This window comes from Manduca sexta, chromosome 13 (genome assembly GCF_014839805.1).
Source record: "Manduca sexta isolate Smith_Timp_Sample1 chromosome 13, JHU_Msex_v1.0, whole genome shotgun sequence".
Taxonomy (NCBI): Eukaryota; Metazoa; Arthropoda; class Insecta; order Lepidoptera; family Sphingidae; genus Manduca; species Manduca sexta.
The window spans coordinates 3755368-3780405 of NC_051127.1; the positions used below are offsets into that span (position 1 = coordinate 3755368).

Below are 25038 nucleotides of genomic sequence, written 5' to 3' on the forward strand. Positions count from 1 at the left end.
GGCGGTGCACTTTTTAAAAAAGAATTCGCTTTATGAATTTCGAATTTCAATGAAATCTGGCATATGGATAGACCAAGTATATCAAGCTATATTTTTCATCTAGGTGATGCGTTCCCGTGAGATTTTTAGGCCGCGAAAACTTCCATACGACCGAAGCCATGAGTAAAACTTCACAAACATAATATGTTCTGGACTTACAATTCCTTATAAAAGTAAATTCAAACTCGAAACAAAAGATATAATTATATCAGCCCTGTAGTATATACTGGTCCCATCTCTGGGCACGGGCCTTCTTTGCTACTGAGAGTGAATAGGCCTTAGTTCACCATGTTGGACTTGGATTGGTAGAGTTCACATATCATCAAAATTCTTATAGAGAATTTCTGTATGTAGGTTTCCTCACGGTGTTTTCCTATACAAAGAATACACACATAATTTTTAGAAAAGTCAGAGGTGGTGGTCCTTGGGTTTTGAACTTGCGGACATTCGTGTCGGCAGTCCGTTCCACAGCCAACTAGCTATCGAAACACACACAAATAATAAACAAAGATGTACGTGACCAATTAAAGTTTGAATAATTGGAAATTCGCTCGTTTTGGTATGCGATAAGGGTCATTTTAGAAGGGTATTCGATGTGATTTTTGTGCCAACCTTGCAGTTGTGGAGTTTTAATTATAAATCACTGAATCTAAGACTTACAGAGTAGTTTTGCGCTATCTTAAGGTTCATCGGTGTGTGTCTTTTAAGCACATCAATGAAACAATTTCGGACTTACACATAGTAGGTTCAAAAAATGATTTATCTACTCAGATACAGTAAACATTAGTATTTGATATAATTTGAAGTAATCATAATAAATGTAATAATAATGATAGTTGAGATAATATACATTTTTAAAGCTTTATTTCTAATTTCTATTTTTCGATTAATATAGAAAAAATATACATATTATATTGAGAAAAACAAACTTTCAATTTTGTGTAAACAAAACATCACAGAAATATTTCAAACTTTATATCCATTTTCCATTACAAAATATTCAACTCACAAACATACCGACAATAGCGCTATTTCCAATTTTGAAATGGAGGGTAAGTTATCCCGAGAATAGAGTCCACATAAAATTCCCAACAACGATGAGGCACGTAGCCGATGTTCCCGCGGGATACTGCAGTTAACTTGCGTCTGGAATGGTTCGATTTGTAAGGTGCTAGCTTGATGTATGGGCTAGGAGTTGGTAAACAAAATATTCATCAATACTTTCATACCTACTATGAAAAACTTTTTATGTTTGGATGTTTGGTTGAAACCAATGAATTGCTGAATGAGTTGGGATGACATTCGGTCCACTGATAGGCTTAGCAATCTAGGTGTAAATATATATGAGATATTTCGGAATATATGATTAGGATTTTTTGTTCTATTTTTATTCTGAATTAGTATATATTTTTTCTGGGAAAAATCATTCACACGTTCGAATACGCTAGCTGTACCTAATACAGGAATTTTTTTTTGGTCATATGAACATAATATTATTTATCTTCTCGGGAACTGCTAAAACGTTATGAATGTTGAACGAAAAAAATGTTCAGTTCTAGGAAAATATTCCTTTGTGTAAGCCTTACCCTTGTAAACCCTAAAGATAGTCTACTTAAAAAAAAAGTTACATACTTACTGAAGTCAACGTGGGTGGAATCGCGAGTAGAAACTAGAAACAAAACAAACATTACGCTTTTATCATCGAAGGGGTGAGCACAGCACTTTCCGTCATATATGTTCTGTCCCATGATGTGATAGGGAACGAGACTACCGCCATATCGGGCACAAATTCCAGACTCCGGGTTGATGCTGCAACGAATGTACTTGCAAAGAGGAAAAATATGAGAAAATCATTAATATGCATTATTACATTCATTACCTCTGCGGGAAATAAAGATAAAAGCATCTTCAAAGGGATTTATCAATTTACTGCCGACACTCGTCATCTTCCACGAAGGGGAGGAACAAAGGGAGTACCCGGGCTATAATTACGGGGGGATGTTAAAATATTGTTCCATGAATCCCCCTCTCCCTACAGGAGTGTCTGAATGTACTTCCAATTCGAGTTACAGATGAAAAATACTTGGTGTTGTTTGCGCGTAAATAGCCCATCCCGCTACGAAAGTCCTTCCAAACACTGACGCTCACCTATTTAGAAATCGGATTGAATAATTCCATTATTTTCCATGGGAGCAAATCACTACATAGTATTATTAGGATAAAAAGTAGCTTATAGCACTCAAAAATAACATAATAAATGCGTTAAAACCCATTAGCTTTATATATTGGTATATTTAGAGCGAATGTGACAACAGAGAAATACTAAAATATATATTATAACGAATTAATTAGGCAATATCGAATAGATCAGCTGTCTCTCAAAGTAGGCAAAAGCCTGTAACTTTAATAATTCGTAAACGTAACGTTTGATAATTCTTAGTAATTATGCAGGGTAGAATGTCTGGGAAGTGTTTTTGGTTAGATGCTGTGTTGATTCATCATTCTGGTTTTTGGCGTCCATTACTCAATAACATAGTTTTCACTATTGTCTATTGTCTGTCATTAAATATTTGTTTTGATTCGAAATCTCATCTACATAGTGTATATTGCTTATTTCGTGTTGTCCATAATTGTATGCAGAATTTATCAAATTTCTCTCGTCATAGTTTTGCCATAAACAAAAATTCTGACTGTATTATCTATAATGTCTTATTTTCTATTATTTCTTTTTTTTGGTAATTAAAAAATATTTGTGTATAGACCCTTATTTTCTGATGAACATCATTCCTTTTTATAACTAAACGTCAGGTCCAGCCGATCTTCCGTCCAATTTTTACACCGCAATAATCCGTACCAAAGCCATCCTGCGTCTTATGACGTCGTACATCACTGAGATAGTGGGAGACATTGTTTTTGTCCACATTTCATAGACAGCTCCGAATAATAAATTACGGTAATCTACCTGTACGGCGATAGTTTTGTGGGTGGGCTGAGGGCAGATAGCTCTAGGTTCATCAAAGTAAAATGTGTAACGCTCGTTTTACAGTATTAAACATTATATAAGCAATAATTACGGAATACAATTTTGGTAAATTTTTGACTACGTCTAAAAAGCGGCGATAGCCTAGTTGGGTGTGGAACGGACTGCCGAGACGAATGTCCGCAGGTTCAAATCCCAAGGGCACACACCTCTGACTTTTCTAAAAAATCATGTGTGTATTCTTTGTGAATTTATCTTTCGCTTTAACGGTGAAGGAAAACAACGGGAGGAAACCTGGACATCTGAGAAGTTCTCTATAGGAATTTCGAAAGTGTGTGAAGTCTACCAATCCGCACTAGGCCAGCGTGGAGGACTAAGGCCTAATCCCTCTCAGTCGTAGGGGAGGCCCGTGCTCAGCAGTGGGCAAGTATATAATACAGGGCTGATATTATTATTATTATTAATGACAGAATACAATTTTAGTAAAAATTGGACTACGTACAACCAGAGAGAATAATAGAATAGTTGCTAAAGAGAATTATAAGATAGTCGCTGAGGTTCAAATTGCTCTGAGCTGAGGATAGTCACCGCGTGACATAGCTTCTATTCTGCCAGTCTGCCCGCGCAGCCGAATATTTCCGGAAACGCCCGATGTCATCGGCTAGGGCAGCGGCGCGTAACAAAACAATTAATCGGAGGATATTGCGGTTAATTATAATATTCTTTCAATGTTTCGAAGATGTTTCATTCTTTAATTTTATATAATTGCAAAACGTAGGTAGATTGACTTTTTGCACAACCTACATCTCAGTCCACCCGCGACCATGGAGAAAAATTATAATATATAAAATAGTTTTGTTTTGATGTCTTACCATTCGTGTAAAAATAAGAAATTAGCTTGGAGGCTTGATAAGATTTACGGAAGTCGAAACTGCCCTTTCTTTTTCTCAAACCTCATCTTTTCTATTTACACCGGCAATTTATCGTTTACTCTTTAAATAATGTGGAAGTTTATAGGTTATGTAGATCACATGAAATCACGTGACCCGTTTGACATTTGAATAAAAAACATTGGCGATGGGTTGGATTCACTTTTATTCATAGGATTATTGCAATAGAATATTGGAAAGGTTTATATTTCTAGAATTCATTTCGCCCAGGGATAATTAGTATGCTTGACATATGATTACATTCCGTTCAAGCAAATTACATGTTTTAAGACTCATTTTTGAACATAAAAATGTTTGACCGACAAATCTCACCCCCATGTTTTTTAAGATTAATGCGGCGATAACAAAAATGAACAAATTGAATTTACGAAACTATGTAATGTGTTAGAAATAGCAACTTATGTTTACTCTCCTCGTTATAAAGTTTGAAGTAGGAACGGTTCGAGAGTACAGAAACACAAATAATAGGAACAAACAATTAAGGGTCTCTGTCAACAAGATTCTGTATAGAACTAGATAATATTCTCTTAGTACGGCTTAGTTCTTCTATGTCGTTTTCTTCATGACTGAAGGTCGTGCCCGCGTTGGTAAGCCGTGGTTGTTGCACTGACTAGGTGCTTTCACTCCATCCGATTTTGTGCCCGCAGAGCATTACGGTTTAGTTATTACGTAAAAAATATCCAGACATTAATAAATTTAAAGGTCTCAGGTTTGAATCAGCAGTGATTTTTTCTGCTCAGTTTCAGCGCGGTGTCTGAAATTTGTACAAGATAATGGCGATAAGATCCCCCTCATGTCATATCATGGAACGCCAGACGGAACACACATTACGAAATGCGTATTATTCTCATAAAAAAACGTGTCTATTTTGCAAATCGACCCTAAAAGCTCAAGGCTCCCAAGTACGCTACCCCTAAACCAAAATTATAAACTACAATATTGAACTCGAGAATCAAAATCATATCTATTGAATAACATCCCTCAAACCATAAATCCACAACATAACAGTCACAATGGCGCGTAAATCAGTCCCAAGACAAGTCCCGAGATACGATCTACACGGCAATAACCGCTTGATATACAACCGCATACGTTAAGATACGTCGTGACATCGTGTTATTGATTATTGTCAATGAATGGAGTTACTGCTTCGTGAATATCAACGTTTATCAGTTTCTACGCAGTTTGGTTTTGAAGTTTGAGATTTATTGCGTCAATTATGTTTAACACACACCATCAAGCATTTATTCCCCAAGGGGTATGCAGAGGTGCAACCACGGTACCCACTTTTCGCCGAATGTGTTCCGTCCCAGGATGTGATAGGGGGCGAGCCTATCGCCATATCGGGCACAAATTCCAGACTCCGGGCTGATATTGAGCAGAAAAACCCAAATATCATTTTGCCCGACCCGGGATTCGAACCCAGGACCTCAGAGCGCTGTCGTACCGCGCATGCAGTACAACTACGCCACTGAGGCAGTCAATTATGTTAAAAAAAAAGATAAAAGTTTTACTGGAGTTATGTTTGATTAGGTTTTGACCGTTGATTAAGTATCCCACCTTGAAGTTCAATATCAGGATATAAGTAATTTAAAAGAGATAAAATGTAAATGTAAATTTCTGTAAATATAAATAATGTAAATTTCTATGAGAGAAAGATTTATATTTATTATATTTATTGTGGTACACAGGTAGGATTAAGGTGTTATACATTTATATTACAGTACAGCTATGACCCGCTATAATAGCATACAACAATTTAACATTCTAGAGAAGAATTGCAAAAGTCGATCTACAGTTCTGTAGATGATTGTCAAATTCAATTTTAACTTTTGATATAATGTTAAACGCTCTTTTTACAGTAAACATTATATTAGCAAAATAATTACAGAATACAATTTTAGAAATTCTTTTGACAACGTCCAACCAGAGAGAATAATAATAATAGAATAGTCTCAGAGAATAGTCGCCGCGTGACATAGCTTCTCTTCTGCCAGCCTGCCGCGCAGCCGAATACTTCCGGAAACGCCCGATGTCATCGACTAGGATAACGGCGCGTTACAATAATTAACAACTTACTGAAAGAAATATAAACGTGATGTGGGAATCAAACCCAGGTGTTTTGGCTTACAGCCCATATGCGCATAACTTAAAACACTCAATGTACTGAGGTAGGAATTCTTCTACTTGTGTATTATGGCTGCCGAGTCGATGTCATGATGTAAAATGTCGAGTAATAATAGCAGATACAAAACAAAGAGACTATAAAACAGATCGCCATCGTCAATATCGATGTAGGAAATAAAAACCCAATTAAATAATTCAAATATATCATAAAACAACTGCCATTTCCACTGACCGTTGGACCGTGACAGTTAAATTTAAATGTTGACAATAACAAAATAAATATTGGCTTTCAGCGCTGCCCGTATCATTTTAATATCAAAAGGTAATGTTGCCAAGTGGATAATTATAAATTTTATAAGGCCCGTTGGTTTTGTTTAGCCGGATTCATGTTTTATCGCGGGTTTCCATACGCGTGTATGTAAATTGTTAAAACAAGATATCTGCGTGATATTGTTTCTGACGGGGTTGTGTTGGGCTGCGAAATCTTTTTACGCAGTTGGTTTTATGGTTATCGTCCGCCATTTTGTTTAAGTGATGTTCCAATGTCATTCATGTCACATTGTCATTGGAACTTGGCGAAATGGAGGACACTACGTTTGAATCTAAAAGCTAATATTATATTTATAATAAGCTATACATAAACGAAGACACAAATATATATGAAATTTAAATATTATCTAATAATATACTTTAATAATAAAAAACGAATATGAGAAGTCACTCTTTCTATACAACTACCAAGTTATTAATGTCATTATGAAAAATATTTGTTTAATATGGTATAGCATCTGATATGTGTGCTACTAATAAGTGTACGAAGAATTCATCACTGACATCATATTAAATAAAAATCTAAAACATAATATTGAGGAGGTAGAAAATATGAAAAAAGTACTTAAAATATGGGACCATTGAATAGATTATATGATAGATAATTAGTGTATATAACACTACTGTAAACAATATAAAAATATATTTTAGAAATCAATTTTGTACAAGTAAACCTTTATTATATTAATTAGTACAAGGTCGAAGTAAAGCAGCCTGTCTCACTTTACTAATTCCGTAATGTCGTTTGTCCGTCGGTTTGTATTAAATATCTGCCGACGTCAATATTCCTCGGGGTCTGAAACTGTTTATTACATACCCCGACGTCGCTAACAAATCAACAAGACCTTCGAATGTAAGTTAAACTTAGACTCGAGTCGGGGAACATCTCGATCAATGTAATAAACGTCGCCCTGGAGGCAGATAAATAAAGAAACCTTTTCGATTCACCCTAATGTATTTCCCGAACCGTCACGAAACAAGCTAATTTGAATCCTAGATGCATAGCTTAAGAATCAAACTTTAACAACAGCTTTGCCGACGTTCTCCCCTTTTAGCATCGCCAGTAGGGTATCAGGCAGTTCTTCAAAGCCATTTGTAATGGTTTCCTTGGCTTTGATCGCTCCGCTCTCGAGCCAGTCCCTCAGCTGGCTCACTGCGGCTTGCTGCTTCGTAATGTCCCATTGTGTGAAACTGAACGCTTCCATTTTGACCGAGACGGGTGCCTTGAGCGCTTTCCTTCGAGATTTCTTCCCATATGTACTGATAGAGCCGCATATAGCGACGCGGCCATGTTCCTTCATGTTGCCAAGGATAATCTTAGCTAGTTCACCTCCGACGTTATCGAAGTAGCAATCGATGTTGCCGGTTGAATTTAAAGCCTCTTTCACATTCGTTGTTTTGTAGTTAAACGCGTAATCGAATCCCAGTTCGTTGAGTAGCATGTTTACTTTATGATCGGAGCCGGCGAATCCGATCACGGTGCATCCTTTGAGTTTCGCAATTTGTCCAACCAAGGAACCGACAGCGCCGCCAGCGCTCGTCACGCATACTGTCTCGTTTTCTTTCGGGTCGCATATCTCTGTGAGGCCTAAGTACGCGGTGATGCCGGGCATTCCCAACGCACCTATAGCCAGGGAGATAGGTAAGCTCCCTGTGTGCGGTCGATACGGCGTCACGTTGAACATGGGGTCGGGCTCGGCGGTTAGCACGGAGAAGTCGCGCCACCCGCTATGCGACACTACGTGAATATCGGCGGGATAATGCGAATTCCTGGAATCGACCACCTTCCCGACTTGGAACCCGAACTGATCGTAAGGCACGTCGCGACCGTCGGCGAAGGATCTCATGTATGGATCGACGCTTATGTATTCCGCTTTGACGAGGAATTCGCCGTCGTTGAGCGCGGGTATCACTTCGTCAACAATTTCAAAGTCGTTCCTTTCCGGTAAATAATCTTTGAACGCCTTCCTTACTACGTATTTTCGAAGTTTTCTCATTTTTCCGGTTGTGGTAAACGATTTAAAACGTATTTGCAATAAACATATACGCAGTCGCAATAAATCAATAATTCTATTAATCAAAATGGCAGCTTTAACTGTCAGATGTCTCGCGCCAACTTCACTTTAATCAGCGCCAATACGTTTTGTTACTCCTTTGAAAAACAGAAGAAAATGAATTGAAAATACTGTGATAATTAAGTAGTAATAATATTTATTTATTTTAATGTCATTTATAAATTTATAAAATATATTTTGCATTTACAATTGAACATAAATAAAAGAAAAACGCGTTTTATCTGAAATAAAATAAATAGTTTTATTTATAGATTTATAAAAAAGGTTGTACGATAAAGTTCGTATATGCAAACCTTGTTAAGTCTGTTTATGATCGTTTTGGAGGTAGTGTTGTGGCACATCGATATAATTCGTGTGAGTTGAGGCATTATTTCCACCCCATTGGTCGCTCAGTGCCGTTCGCGTTGCCGCCACGTCGCTAATCGCCTCTCGTCATCAGATATTTGTTTTTGTTGCACGGTTTTACGTCGAAAAATGGTGGGAATTTAATGAGAAAATTTGCAATAACTTATTTACATGTGTGTGATATGACTCTTATTTTTAGATTATGATATATGTTTAGAGTTTGGTCTATATTTCTTTTTTTTAAATAACTGAGAAAACGAGACTAGGTTTATTCCGCCGATGGAGTAGCGTACAAAACTAGATCGTTTATAATTTAGTCTTTTTGTGTAGGCACGTCAAAGTGTCCCCTCTGCGCGATGATAAGTGGAGTGGGGTCCAATAAAGTGTCGACTGTCCACACTTACGTGGGCCACTATGGCGGGTTTTAACACCTTGTGTACGGTGGTCGCTATCCGGCCGGATACAAAATATACCCTATTACCAGTAAGTCTGTTACTCCTGCTTGGCGATAGAAACAGACTATGTAGCGATATCTACCATAATGGACCAAGCATACGAAAAGAAAATCTACAAAGATTTGTCTTATTTAAGTCCGCTCTCGAACGCAAAACAAGAAAATAAGATAAAAGATGTAACAAAACTGGAGCCAACTTCAGTCGGTAACAATCATATTTCTTTTTTTATAAAGTGCAAACTCAGGCATACTCGTTGATAATTAAGCCAGCGGGCGCGAATCAAAAGTTTTCTTAAAGGGGAAGGTCGACAAATCAACGCCACCGGGCAGCTGGAAAAAAGTCGGGGCCGGTGCCAAGTCTCCCCACCCTCCCTTAGGGGATGACTGGGCGCTTCCCGCGCGGAACTACCCCCGAAAATAAACGAGAGGATGCGCTATAAATTAAAAGTTAGCGAGTTTTTTCTAAATGTTTGCGAATTTGTGATTTGCGTTTATTTAAGTAAATGCTACATTTACAAAAATGTTCCTAATGAACTCTTTATAAATATTAGGAATATAAAGTTATTTTATTTTCTAATGATGGTTGTATATTCTTCAATACCTATTAGTTTATATATTTGTTATAATATGCTTTGTGGTATACATCTAGATATCAGACAAAGTATTGTTAATGTTATTTGTTACGACGATATTATTCACTTTACAATCTATAACTAAAAAAATTGTCGTTACCTAAAACACAAATAATGCATTGAAAAATACCTTTTCAAAATTTTATACTTTATATAGAGGTCAAAGCGGATGATTGTAGCATAAACGCGCATTATGATGATCACGCTATTTCTTTTACACTTTTCTGTCGTATTAGTCATCAAGCACATCAGGCTTTTATCTCCGAACGGGAAGACAGAAGTGCAAATAATGCCCTCACTTTCCACCGTGTGTGTTACATCCCATGTGTTAGGAGACGAGCTTATCGCCATATCGGGTGTAAATTCCAAACTCCGGGCTGATACCGAAAAAACCAGTATCACTTTACCCGTCCCGGGATTCGAAGGCGCGACCTCAGAGCGGTGGTTGTACGCGCACGCAATATAATTACGCTACCGAAACAGGCATGACTTAATTATGAAGAATTTATCAAGTGCACATAAAACTTCTTAACTATATAAAATAATATTTGCTATATATTATGCCGCATCCGCTCACGAGCGCGTCCATATTTTAGTTTTTTGTCGGCCTAGTTCCTTCGGTTCGGCAGCGAGTCTTTTGTACGCGTCGAGTGCCTTTTACCTGTACTAGATAGCTCGATGTGAAACACACATTTATTTACTGTAACGATGCTAGTGAATGGACCGGACTGGAGTATGAAAGAACACTATCTAGTGGTTGTGACATTTTATAATATACTCGTACTATATTTACAATATTTCGCTGAAAGTCGTGTTACCCGGATAAAATAAGTGTCATTTTGGGAAATGTTGTTTATACATTTAGAATATGGTCTGTTTCTGCCAGTGGTTTTTTTTTGGTAACCGCCGTGGTTATCACCCGGGGTACCCTGCTATGGGTGAATAGGCGATCCCCCGGCTTGGCAACCACGGCCATTTCTTGCTAATGGGTTTATGCGTGACTGGTAAACAAACATATTGGAGAATGAAGTGTCTAATCTTTTGTAAATATTAGGATGCTGATTAATGTTGGTATTGTAAGTTTTATGGTCACTTAACGTCAACTGACCTTACTTGTTAGTCTTTCAATGATAAAATACTAGCAAAAATAAATAGTAGTGACAAAACCGAAAGATATTAGCTATTTCATTTTGTTTTGCGTGTTGACCGTCGGAAACAAATTACACACGATATTGGAATCCATTATTGCGATAGCTTGTGGGCTTCCTAACGTTTGGGGCGATGCGATCCGCAATATGTCACCATGTAATACGAATGGAATTTGGAGTCGATTTGGAGTTTCAGTAAAGTAAGCAGTGGCGAAGCGTCCATACAAGCCGATTCCCACCGGCTTCCCTTTTAGGTTTTCGGTGATAGTAAACAATATATTTAAAAGGTAAATTTAAATTTAAAACATATCAGACAATGAACAATAATTATAATGGCTTAAATTATTAATTAATGATAACTTAATAATGACATCTATCGGCCATTAGCCCGATGTTTATTAAATTTACTCGATATCGATTACTTATTCTAAATAACGTTAGATGGCGCACCTTGTATTTAGTTCTCCAGAAATTCCGTTACCAAAGTGAAATTGTGACGCCACAGACGCAAGGTAACCCGCTGTCAAGCGGCTTAATGTCGTAGCATGTTTTTGAATATAGTTGGCAGCTCGTTCTATGCCAGTGTTTGTCCAAATCGCGCGGAAGATATGGGCAAAGGTAACCCGAGCTAGTTCGGCTTCATGTTAACCGAATTTGTATAGTTGTCGCTTTTACGTCCTTCAAACGTCATAATTTATTATGCTACCAAGTTGCAGTGTTTGTAAATTGTCATATTCATTTTATTTTTGATAGTTCTGTGATATTTAGTTACCAGCGCTTTATTTAGAAACTATAAATAAAAGTGTATTATAATGGAAATAACTAACTACTTTGTGATCAGATAATGTCTACCTTTACGTAAGTATATTATTGGTATGTGATTTCACATATTAGTATTTAGACGGTTAAATATTTGAAGTAGATCTGAAAGTTTTTGATTTCATACACAAAATGTTTGTTAGAAGAAAATAAATATTATATTTTACTGAATTTAAAATATCACCACGTACAAGCAAAAATTAACGAATAACCTTTCTTGATTATTTAAATTGATAATTATATAAATTTAACATGTAGGTGCATTTAAACTGTTGGTCTGTTTGGCGATCGTGATACCTATTTCTATAAGGAGAAATTACATTTACTTACAGTTTATTTTGAAAATACACAGATAATCATAGTTACGTAGTGTGGTTATAATTTGAATACTTACTTTTGTTTGCTGTTATAACAAATTAATACGTAGGTACTTATATTTGTGATTAATGGAAGGAGAATTATCTACGTTTATTGTTCGATTTTATGGATGTTTCAATTATTTACGCATAATAGGTAATTTAGTAGGCATGTCAATGTTTGTTGATTTAGATTCACGACTAATTCGTTGTCTTCGTTTTTGTTTTCCAATAAATTGCCCCCGATATCTTAACTGACGCCAATTTTTTTTACACCGGGTTACCTTTTGAAAAATTTCACGCTTCGCCACTGAAAGTAAGGGTGTGAAAATTTTAATAATCTGCATAAAATATGATGATGAAGATACGTTACATTTATCACACCTCTTTTGTGAGTGGGGTTAAAAATATCTCTTGTACTTGATATTTTCGTCTTCCTCATTTTCATTTTAAATCAACTTTGAGGCAAAGGAACCACAATTCGTACAGCCTTGTTTATAACATTAACGTTTGTTACAGACATCCAAGAAATGAAACGCAAACGGTGTACGAGCACATCAGGAGTGGTGTGGTGACGTGGTGCGGTTCATCATGATGTCCGACGTGGCCGCCATGCGCTACGTACTTTTCTGCCTCCTCTCCCTCTCGTTCGACAGAAACAGCGCGTTCGTTCTAGACAAGCAGAACCCGTACTCACAATTTCGAAAATGGAACGCCGGCCTCAACGGCACACTGGAACTTGAGTTCAAAACTGACCAGCCTAACGGTCTACTTTTGTATACCGATGATGGTGGGACATACGACTTCTTTGAATTGAAACTTGTCAATGGAGCGCTGCGGCTTCGGTACAATTTGGGAGGCGGCGCGCAGATCATTACCATTGGAAGCAACCTCAACGATGGACACTGGCATAAAGTTCAGGTGAGTTGGATTATGGATCTCTTAATTTATTGTTAATCCCTTTTTTCCTTACTTATATTAAAAATAATAATGCATATAAAAATGAAATACCTTCCGATGGCGAAGCTCAAGGTCCAATCCGGTGGTTAGGGATTCAGTAAGGAAATTCACATTATTACTGATGCATCTCCATAAGAGCAAATTTCGATCTAAGTCAAGTTTGAATATGTATCAAAATTAATTGTAACATTTATGGCAGCTATCGAATATGTATATCCTGTTTTATAATCAAGCAGTTAACTTATCAGATAGTTGGGATACCTTTAGAGAGTACTCAATTATTGGATTTCCCTTTAGTAGGCAACATAACTTCTGTACTTGGTCGTCATCGATATATTATATCAATGTTGGTCGTCTTATATTTTACGAGTAGCAAGTTACGTGATGGAATGTCCGCTAATTCCACTCCACTCCCGACAGGTGGCGCGGCGCGATGAGCACACCTCGCTCACAGTAGACGGTATCACGCAGAGCAAGACCTCGCGCGGCAAGGAGTTTGCATTCGGCAAGTTTACCACCAACTCGGACGTGTTCGTCGGGGGGATACCGCCTTCGTAAGTACAATTATATTGTATAGACTTTAGTTCTTGTTGATGAGTTTAAATTTTACATCTAGTTTCTTCATGACCTGTTAAAGGAGCAGTTAAAATAGACGTATGAGTTGCCACAATACAAAAGTTGTAATTTAGTTAAAAATAACAGTAAAACTGTTTGTCACCGTCAAATAATGAATTGGTACAATATAATTGGTGAATTTGGAAGATATAGTGATAGACATAGTGAGCAAATCTAGATGTTGAAATTAAAGAGAATGAAGAAGACATTACATAACATACTTATTCTAACATCTAAAAATATGAACTTGGAAAATTTCTAAATCTATACTATTATATAAAGCTGAAGAGTTTGTTTGTTTGTTTGAACGCGCTAATCTCAGGAACTACCGGTCCAAACTGAAAAATTCTTTTTGCGTTGGATAGCCCTATGTTCGTGGAGTGCTATAGGCTATATATCATCACGCTATACCCAATAGGAGCGGAGCAGTAATGCCTAATCTCAGGAACTACCGGTCCGAACTGAAAAATTCTTTTTGCGTGGGATAGCCCTTTGTTCGTGGAGTGCTATAGGCTATATATCATCACGCTATACCCAATAGGAGCGGAGCAGTAATGGCTAATCTCAGGAACTACCGGTCCGAACTGAAAAATTCTTTTTGCGTTGGATAGCCCTTTGTTCGTGGAGTGCTATAGGCTATATATCATCACGCTATACCCAATAGGAGCAGAGCAGTAATGGCTAATCTCAGGAACTACCGGTTCGAACTAAAAAAATAATTTTGTATTGGATAGCCCTTTGTTCGTGAAGTGCTATAGGCTATATATATCATCACGCTATGCCCAATAGGAGCGGAGCAGTAATCGCTAATCTCAGGAACTACCGGTTCGAACTGAAAAAATATTTTTGTGTTGGATAGCCCTTTATTCCTGGAGTGCTATAGGTTATATATCGTCACGCTATGACCATAGGAGTGGAGCAGTAATGAAACATGATGCAAAAACGGGGACAATTTATTAGTTTTGAGAGCTTCTGTTGCGTGCGCTGCGTAAACGGTTAAAGTTATGCAACAATAATGTATGACGGGATTGTTCGTCTTAAAAAGTTCTACAAAAATATATCATAAAACAAAGTCCCCCGCTGCATCGGTCTGCCCGAACGTGTTAAACTCAAAAACTACCCAACGTATTAGGATAAAATTTGGTATGGAGACAGTTTGAGACCCTGGGAAGAACATAGGCTCTCGGGAAAATATATAGCGTGACTTTTATAACGGAAAACTTTAGCCCGAAAAACTTTGTAACGCGGGCGGAGCCGCGGGCAAAAGCTAGTCAGTTTATAAGGCTTTAAAAATCCTTTGCAATTCCTTTTTCTAAAGATCCATAAAATTTGTGATTTTCTCGTGAATTGTAGGTCTGTATGACTGTATTTTTTACCGTAAACATTAACTAGGTTATTTTTTAAAAATATCAATTTAATTCATTATCTAGTGTTTAAGCCTTCGAATCATGACATAATAGAGTCATAGACTTCAAATTAACATCATGAAAACTTATAAATGAGTTCATACGTTCACAAAGTTAACTTCAACTGTATTTTCTCTATTCCAGATCCTTCTATAACTAAACATTTCTCTATTGTCAGTTTATCCAGCAGCGGTAATCTCAGTGTCCGTCCTGTCTGTTTGTCTAGGTCTAACGTAGTCTATGTAGAGTTTACTATAATCCCAGAGCAAATCACTTGGCTAACTGCGCCGCTGCGGTCTCCTAGTTATTTAGTTACGAGATTACTATAATTGCTTCAAGTCTGGTTTATTTTTAAACTGTAGTTAGTTGTACGGTTATGTGGCGTTAGTGAATAATTTGAGGTACATATAATATTGGTTATTAATTGTTAATACAGTTTATGTTTTTTATGAAGTTGGATTTGTGTTTATCACATGTCCCTTTGTCTAGGTAATGACTGCTTCTTTATCAAATTCTGCCACTAAGGAGTCATGTGGAAGCACTTTTTTGGTTCGTAGCCAATTACTTGTTATGATGTAACATCGAATATCTCAGCGTGGGTCAAGCGCAATAACGTAGCATTATATAGTATTTCGTAATTGAAATTACTTACTATTATTTTTACTGTTTATAGACGAACGTAACACTTTATACTTACCTTATAAAAGAGCGATCGTCCTGCTATTTAGAAAAATAGTAGCTATATCGATAGCGATTATCGAATCGCTGTCACTGTGACGCTTTATACTCAAATCTTCCATGCACGCTGACAATGCAGCTGTAAATTCAAATGGAAAATTCAAAGCTTTTCAAACAACCTGATTGAAAAGCCGATGAAAAGGGGAAAGTGATCACGTGTTTCCACCAGTTTTCCGCCAGCGTGGAAAGATTGGATTAAAAATAGATTTTTCCGCAGGACATATGGTGGGTTAAATTGGCTTAATAAAATCCGTCAGCTTTTGTTTCCGGTTCGTGAAAACTTGGATATGTTTTAAAAGCATTGCGCGGTGATGTCACTCTTTATGTGATTTGGATTTTAAAATGGAACATTTCTAAAAATAAAACCTAGCGAAGTTTCGGAATAGCGGTAGTGGGTGAATTTTCTTTTATCTTTGGTTGTTATATAAAAAAAAAAGTAGTACCAAGTGATATACTTCATTAACACACTGACTACCTAGTCAGTGTGTTAAGTGATAGCATTTCAGAAATTGTTTAGGCAAGTATATAACTAATATAGCAAATGTATGACTAGTTAGAAGTAAATGCAGAAAATGTTAAATCGATGAAATTTGACTAAAGACTAGGTCCTAGATTAACATATAGATCGGAGAAACCGGTAATTAACTTTCAAGATAAGTTTATTTATGGAAAAATGTTTCAAATAGCCAAAACAGCGAGCAAAAGCCAATGAGCTAAAAACCGCAAAAAATACTTTCAGCTAACACAACGTGTTGTAACTAAACTTTCAATAATAACACAATTGTCTTTCTTTCAATAAAATCTCGTATAATATCAAATACTTTAAAAATCAATTCGATTAATTTAATTTAATCCTCAATTTAAAGCACAGCTGTTGAAACTACAGAATCCGTTATCGATATTCAGCCCGCGCTGGTTTTTATAAACGGTCGTGCGCGTTATAAGAACGATTAGCAATTTGAGCGTGACACGGCTGCGGAATGGATTTAGGTCGCGGTTGTGCCTAGGGCTGTGAGATATGCCTACATCATCAGTATACGAATGGGTTTGAAAACTGATTTGTATGGAATTTTCGGATATCGATTTTGTTTTGTAGGGGCACGGTGACCCTCCTGCACCTGATGGTAAGTGGAGTAGGATCCATTGTCGGCCGACGAGATATGGTATCCCTCGCCAGTCGATTAAATTATGCCGGCCTGTTTGAATCTCATTACAGATTGTTGGGAATGGTTTTCAAAAATCGATGGTGGGAGATTGAATTTTACGATTACTTTGTTATAGTTATATGTTCTGTTATAATAATAATAATATCAGCCCTGTATTATATACTTGCCCACTGCTGAGCACGGGCCTCCTCTACTACTGAGAGGGATTAGGCCTTAGTCCACCACGCTGGCCTAGTGCGGATTGGTAGACTTCACACACCTTCGAAATTCCTATAGAGAACTTCTCAGGTGTGCAGGTTTCCTCACGATGTTTTCCTTCACCGTTGAAGCGAACAATAAATTCACAAAGAATACACACATGATTTTTTAGAAAAGTCCGAGGTGTGTGCCCTTAGGGATTTTAACCTGCGGACATTCGTCTCGGCAGTCCGTTCTACACCCAACTAGGCTATCGCCGCTTTTTTTGTTCTGTTATAGATAGACAGAAAAAAATATATAATGAATGTAGTATTTCGTTAAGATTTCGAGTAATTTCGTATCAACAGTTACCTGATATGAAAATACTTCAAAGTCGCTTTAGTTACAGTAAAAGTGTTATTGATTCTATACCGTGTTATTTCTTGTTTGTTAATTTACCACACGCAATATGTTCTCGTGGTAAAGTTAATTTCATTATAATTCTCGAGTCACGCACCAACACAGAGGAACGCAATTTTTCTCCATACTCGAAATTTTTGCGTTGCGTTTTGCATAACAAACATTTTAACCCAAAAATCTAGGCACTAAGCAACCCTGGCGTTGTAGCCTTTAAGAGCCGGCAATAAAGCCTGTGACCTAGGTCCTGTATTGCCTAATAAAATACTTTTATAGAAGTTAGGTGTTTAATTTCGGTGTATTCGCGAAATAGGATTAAACTTGCGCACAGTTCTGTTTTAGGTTTATAAATTAACATGATAAACGTATTACTATGCAAGTGGGGGTTGTGGGATATATTGCGATGAGTGTGGGGTCGTGGAATGTAATCTGGCTAATTGTCTGCAATGTAGAAATTGCCTCGATGGCGTAGTTGTATTGCGGACGCTGAACGACACTGTTTTGAGGTCCTGGATTTGGATCCTGGGTCAGGCAAAGTGGTGTTTGAATTTTTATGCTCAGTATCAGCGCGGAGTCTGCAATTTGTATCTGATATGGTGATAGGCCCCCTATCATATCATGGGACGGAACGTGTCGAATATTTAATATTTTGGTTGCACCTTCGTCTATCCCTTTTGGGATAAAGCAGTGATGTGTGTGTTTTTTTTGTTTACGTAAGAACTGGAAGATATTTTTTGCAGTGAATTAGTGTCTTCTATAGAAAATTGTTAATTGTTTAGAATAGAATTAGTTAGCCTCTCTTTCTTAAAGGTTTATAACAATCACACTCACAGCTAACATATTGAAATAAGGTATCCACTCATTGGGGAACGGTAATTCCTAATTAATTACATAAGAAATGTTCGCAAATAATAACAATGTCTTTATTTTAGACAAACAGTTATAGTCCATAGCGTTACTAAGCTTACATAACTATGTTAGTATGGTATAACTAAAATTATTACATTGTTGTATGTTAGTGGAAGCAAAGTATTCCAGAAAGTTCTCGAAATTTTGAAGCTATGTGTAACCCATATTAGCTTAACGCATGAGTGAGATTACTCTCCCAATCATAGAATATAACCTCGCATATTACACACAATAATAGACATTATGGTCTAGCACGTAATATCATTACTCAAATAAATCTATTCCAATATCGTGTGTAATATGTCAGAGATTATCCACATATAATTGATTAAGCCGCGGGTGTCTCTCTCATCTCAGCGAGATTGGGTGCTATTTTCGTCGACATTTCTAGACCTATGTAGATGTCCTAACCAATTTGCGTGAGGGATTAAATATGTAATGAGTGCTGTTGAATTTAGGCATTAGAATAGTGAGGGCTAGTTTTACAATTCAGTTTTATTTGACAGTTATTTGTATATACGTGCACTGCAAAGAAGTTTTATTTGTCAGAGGACCAGGTGAAGGTCGCAGGACTCACTGGATGCAAGCCAGTTCCTATTATCAGCGGTGAACTTTCAAAACCAAATGATTAAATACAAAGCTGTTATTAATACTTTGATATTTTTTTTCTAACGTATGATGAAATCTAATTACAGTGTATGTCATTTTATATTTCTGCATACTTTATTTTCATTTCAAACTCTATTTGCAGACGTGAAAGACTCAAGAGCATAAACTTCTAATTCAAATACATAAGCAGTCATGTAATCCATAATTCTCTCAAACCCCCTTCCAAACTGAGTACTCTATACAACGGTATTGCGTGTTGCAAACACTCAGACGGTAGTAATCTACTGTTGCTGGCTTCCAATTGTGCGCCTGTCGATGCCTTAATGGGTTTTCGTACGCATTTCACGTATTACAAAAGTCAATTGGTATTTAATTCTGTTTTTACATACGAACTGTTATTTTCGCCCTTGACAACGTAGGTGGGGTATGATGGATTTTATTTTGATTATGCGGTTAGACATTGGCATACATTTCTAGCCTATATCTGTTCCATAGTGTGATAGGAGAACTTGTCACCGTATCAGGCATAAACGTCTAAATTCGTGAACTTTTCTATTTGTTGTTTTCATATAGAAAAATATGTCAGATTTTTATTACATATAAAGCTCAACATACTCACTTTTTAGAGAATTTGGTGACCGAATCATGCAGTGCATAACTATAACAGATAAACAGCAATACAAGCAAATATATGCTGTAAACAATAGAGTATATAATTTAGAATCAAATGTGAACATAAGTTGTGACCACACATTAAACTTAAAGATTTATCAATTTCACTGTCAATTAGCCTCATTATTTACGGGAAACATTCTGAGAAAACGTGCTTACTTGATAATTATTGGAAATATTTCAACAAAGCGGGAAGATTGGGTGCTTTAAGGCATTAAAGCTCTCGTAAAGGTCTTGTCGTAATAAATAATAATTATCTGTAAAAATTTTCCTCTTAATTAAAAAAAGAAATTATATACAGTATTTCATGAAAATATTAATTAATATTTTCGTAAAACAAACTTGTAACATAATATTTATTTCGTCAACCAATTAAAAGTTTGAAAATGCTACGCCATTATGCACCGTCTACGGCGCGGCGTAGCTTATTTGTTTATTAACAATAGTTTACAATGTAACCTAACACTGATTAATCGCAACTCTACATTGTTATTACGCTCTGGTCTACGGCGTAGCGTTTATTTGTAGCGGATGACCAGAATGATGGACAATAGTTTGCAATGTTGACACCGATCAGTCGGAATTGAACATTGTGACTCTGACCTACGGCGTAGCATGCTATGTATCGTAGCAGATAACCCGATGTATCGGTTAGAATAACGCTACTAGTTGTACTGTAACACTACTTGTAATTCCATCACAACTGAAGTAGAATTAGCTACGGCGTAGTCAGTTCACTGCAGACGTAGCAGATAGTCGTGTTATTTAACACTAAAAGATATTTTTTATTTGAACCGGTAGTTTCTGAGGTTAACGTGTTCAAACAAACTACAACTTTATATTATAATAGTATAGATTTATCGTAGTTATATTGAACTTTACTTACTTTATTTCCTAAAGCGACGTTCCTATCGCCTATGGTATAGTCCGACTACGGACGTAGTGGCGTAACAATACGATCATTAAAAAATGTAATATACAAAACTGTGTGAAATAACTTGGTAACTTAATTTAAGTGAGACCTATATACTATGCAAATTGCATTGCTCCGCCGTGCGATATTTTTGTGTTCACGTCATTTAGTAGGATTTAATACACTGTACTGTACTGTACTGTACTGTGGTAATCCTATATAACGCAGAACGCTGTTAGCTTATACGACACCATTTTTACTTTGTAATCTCTTAATGGCGCCCTTTACTGCTCACCATAATCTTTACTACCTTCCTATTATACCTTTTAGGTTCGTATATTTTAGTATAGGGCTTGGAGTTCACTTTATAGGCTTGATTGAGCGTATAAACTGCAGGTGTGCAACGCTGCCCTAATTAATGCGGTTTTCTTGTATATAACATCCAAATTCACGCTTATATATTCAAGAGGTAGACAGATTTTGATCGATCTACGAGGAGGTGACCTGTCATAAGTTCGCTTACCTTAATAGGAATAAAAAAAATGTAGTCATTGATTCCATAGCTTAGTACCTTCTACTTCCATGGTGGAACCTTTATTCCGGAAAGTTCTTTGCCGCACTTTCTTTGAGAAAGGTAGACAGAGTCCGGACTACTCGACTCACACTTTGCCATGTGTATTCCATGATAGGGGGCGAGCCTATCGCCATATCGGGCACCAATTCCAGACTCTAAACTAATACTGCATAGAAAACGCAACACCAATTTAATCGGGATTCGAATCCGTTACCTCAGCGTGTTAATCGTACCGCAATACATCACTGAGGCAGTCGTGAGTAACATCTAGTAAATGAAATTACCCGCTTCCCTTTGAAAGTGTTCACCCTTTGCTCGGCTAGATTTGTAAGTAAGGCGATTACCATGTCTCGCGAAATCGCTGAATAATTTACGAAATTCAAAGTAGATAAGGTCTAGACTCCAAAGATAAAATATTCAAGGTGTAATAACTATTTTTATAAGATACACCGGAGTGGTTTCTAAAATGTAAAGAGAACGGTAAGAACGAAATGGAATGCGATTTTTTTATTTTATAATAACTGGAGTGGTTGTAACACTGTACATTGCTTTTCAAAGTGGGGGGTGCGGTCTCCTGGGAGGCATGACAACATGTAAGGGGTGGGGCGGTTATACTGGATTTTGTTGTACAATTTCTATCTCCCGAAAACAGTACTTTTTGTGGATGGTAGATTACTGTACGTGATTCTGTACCTGTGTATATTATGAAAAATTCCAAGATCGTCAGTTTGAGTATCAAAGATGTGAAAGGGTAACAAGTATTACACAAACCCACTTTCAAAATATTGGTTAAGATATTTAGCCCTCTGACTTCCTCTTCCTTGCATTAAAGAGAATAGAGCCGTGTACATGTCTTTGTAGGCAGCAAGGGCAAGCCAGGGTGGCGTTACAAAAATACTTTGGAAACCACTGCTTTAATGAGTTTAACCATTTAACAATCGAAGATAAAGTTTATTTGTTATATATCTTTGTATTTCTAAGATAAATCTGTTTTTTCATAGTTCCCCTGCGTCAAGGTCTAGGTTATTCTTCGGAGATTTTCATACATCTACAGCATCTTATTGGTAGTCAAGTTTGATAACCTTTGTGATTCAGCGTGTAAGCTGGCTGTAAAACTAAAGGCTAGACTATTTCCGTACTGTGACAATAATGTTCATGATCTTGAAGTTATTTTGTGAGATCGCAAGTCCAGAAGTACTTATAAATACTGTACATAATATAAAACATTGAATTTGTAATCTAGATAACAGTGCAGTAATCTCGACATCAGAATCGAGTTTTAGTAACGCCACTGTGTTCGTTCGCTCTTTAAACTAGAAGTGTAACGAAGGTTGTACGGGATTGCCCCGGTTACTATCCAGGCCAAGGCTTCTAGGAGATGAACTTTTATCTGTTGATAATATAAACTTCACAGCGAGAGCTTACAAGTACTCACTGTTGTTTATTATTTTATCTAGTGCAGACACTCACGCCTTTTATTTTCGACGGGTTAGGCAGAGGCGTAACTGTTGCTCGGAATTTTCGCCGTATTCCGTCCTACGATAAGAGATATTTAACTAGCATTTGTTTTTTATTGGTTTTGTTATTAGCAATGTTAGGGGTTTCATATTAATCGGAAACGGGCAAATTTACCCTTTGTTTTGTTAATTGGTGTCTACAAATACTCAAAATACTATATTTTATGGATGCACGGATGTTATCCTTTAATGGAGGTATAAGGAAAGATAAGATTTGTCTGAAAACGAAGCTTAATAAATGTTACTGATAGTTTTTTTTAATTACCTTTTTATGTCACCACTTGAATGATTTTACAAAATAAAAATGATTAAACAGAATATAAAAAATAATAAACGACCTCTTCATAACAGACAACATCAGCATTTAGCTTGAAAGCTAATAAGTGTATTATAAGTATTGCTATTCTTAAAAGGAGACGCCAAAATCTACTATTGTAATATCTTGCGTTTGTGCCAAATTTTAATTTTTATTATATTAGTATATATTTCTATTAGAAGATTTTCAGAATCGACTCTGTAATCCCAAAGAATACATCCAAACATACTTACGAACTTCTTTATTATATAACTCTCCATTCCGAGGTAGCGCTGTCCTGCGATTTCAATACTTTTTGCTGCGAAGATGGTCCGAAGTTTTGATGGGATGACGATTGTCAGCCATTATATAGTCCGATTGTGTTGGGTTGATTCTAACAAACTTTAGCTCTGTTGACTGTCTCGGTGGCGTAGTTATATTGCGTAGGCAATATGATAGCGCTCTGGGGTCCTGGGTTCGAATTTCGGGTTGGTTTAAGTGATATTGGGTTTTCCTGCCAATGGGTATATGGAGATAGGTTCGGTACTTATTACATCATGGGACGGAACAGACTGCGAAAAGTGGGTGCTGGTTGCAACTCTGCCTACCCCCTCGGGGATAGTCATGATGTGTGTATGCGTTTTTTAATGTTTATTGTGTTTAGTTGTATAATTTTTAAGTAAATAAACTTGTTACTGGTTTGGTATCTTGTAAATAAATTGTTAAGACTTACTTGAGAAATCCATATTATTTTTGGCTAGTTGTATCAAAGTTTACCACCATCTTTAATAATACCTTTCGAATCCAATTCCTTTTAAGTACCTCACCAATAAACCTACAAGGCTCTTAAATTGTTTTTCCGCTTTACAATACCTGCCAGTACAAGCAATGGACCGTTGTAAAAAACAAATTCGTTGTATCGTATAAATTTATAACGAAAGCTCTCAGGTAATATTTACTTTGATATCTATATCAAAGGGAGATGTTTCCTCATTGACCTGTTTTCCCAATCTCGTACCTGTGCAAGCGGTCGGAAACAAACAGATTAATTGACGAAATATTTGATTATTGTGCAGAATGAAAAGAAGATATTGAAATACATTGAAGAATTTTTGACCAATAATATTTCTTTATTGCTTAAAGCAAGGGGGTTAGTAGTTAATTTAAATTAAAAGTTTCAGGAGTTTTGATATTTTACGGCGTTGTTTACATTTTAGCATAGCTGATCACTGAAACGTTGTTCATAACATAAACCCACGCTCTTCAACTTACAGGGCTAGCTAGATACTGAAGGCGTTTCTATTTATTGCTTTGAATGACGAGATGAGCTTGCCGTTCGCCTGATAGTAAGCGATACGACCGTCCATAAACAGTAGAAACACCATCCAACACCTTGAATTACAAAGTAATGTTTGGTTTGAAATAGGACGTTATGTCGTTTTCCGATATGATGGATATTGTAATCGCTGTGTATTAAGAGACGTATGGTCTAGAGTCTTCGCTTGATAATGAAAACCAGCATAGTGTGTATGTACCCATTTGCAATTCGAGCTTCATACATTTCGGTTCTATATAGGTTTTCTCGATTTTACTAACATTGTGAGTGATTTACTTGTCGTTTTTAGTTTTAAAAATATTTAATGAATGTGTGAAATATATTCCTTAATTAAGAGCGTCTTTAGCAACAAATTATTTTCTTAAAAAGGGTAAAGATATTACTAAATAAATACGAAAGTTCTAGCACAACAATGGCACACACATCTTCATTGTACTTTGTTACAATGAATCAATCGGACGTGATTGTGCGTATATTGT

General features: G+C 36.6%; 2 protein-coding genes across 2 annotated transcripts in view; one reads left to right on the forward strand and one right to left on the reverse strand.

Annotated features, from left to right (window-relative positions):
* The window catches only part of LOC115453163 (neurexin-1), a 199510-nt gene that overhangs the window by 10753 nt on the left and 163719 nt on the right, over positions 1-25038 (forward strand). The window contains 2 exon segments of the mRNA XM_037438235.1: positions 12775-13176; positions 13636-13769. Coding sequence (XP_037294132.1) covers positions 12847-13176; positions 13636-13769 — 464 coding nt within the window. The 5' untranslated portion in view covers positions 12775-12846.
* LOC119189203 (prostaglandin reductase 1-like) lies at positions 5633-8526 on the reverse strand. Its single transcript, XM_037438255.1, has one exon. The coding sequence runs from the start codon at positions 8421-8423 to the stop codon at positions 7440-7442; it is 984 nt and encodes a 327-aa protein (XP_037294152.1). The 5' UTR covers positions 8424-8526; the 3' UTR covers positions 5633-7439.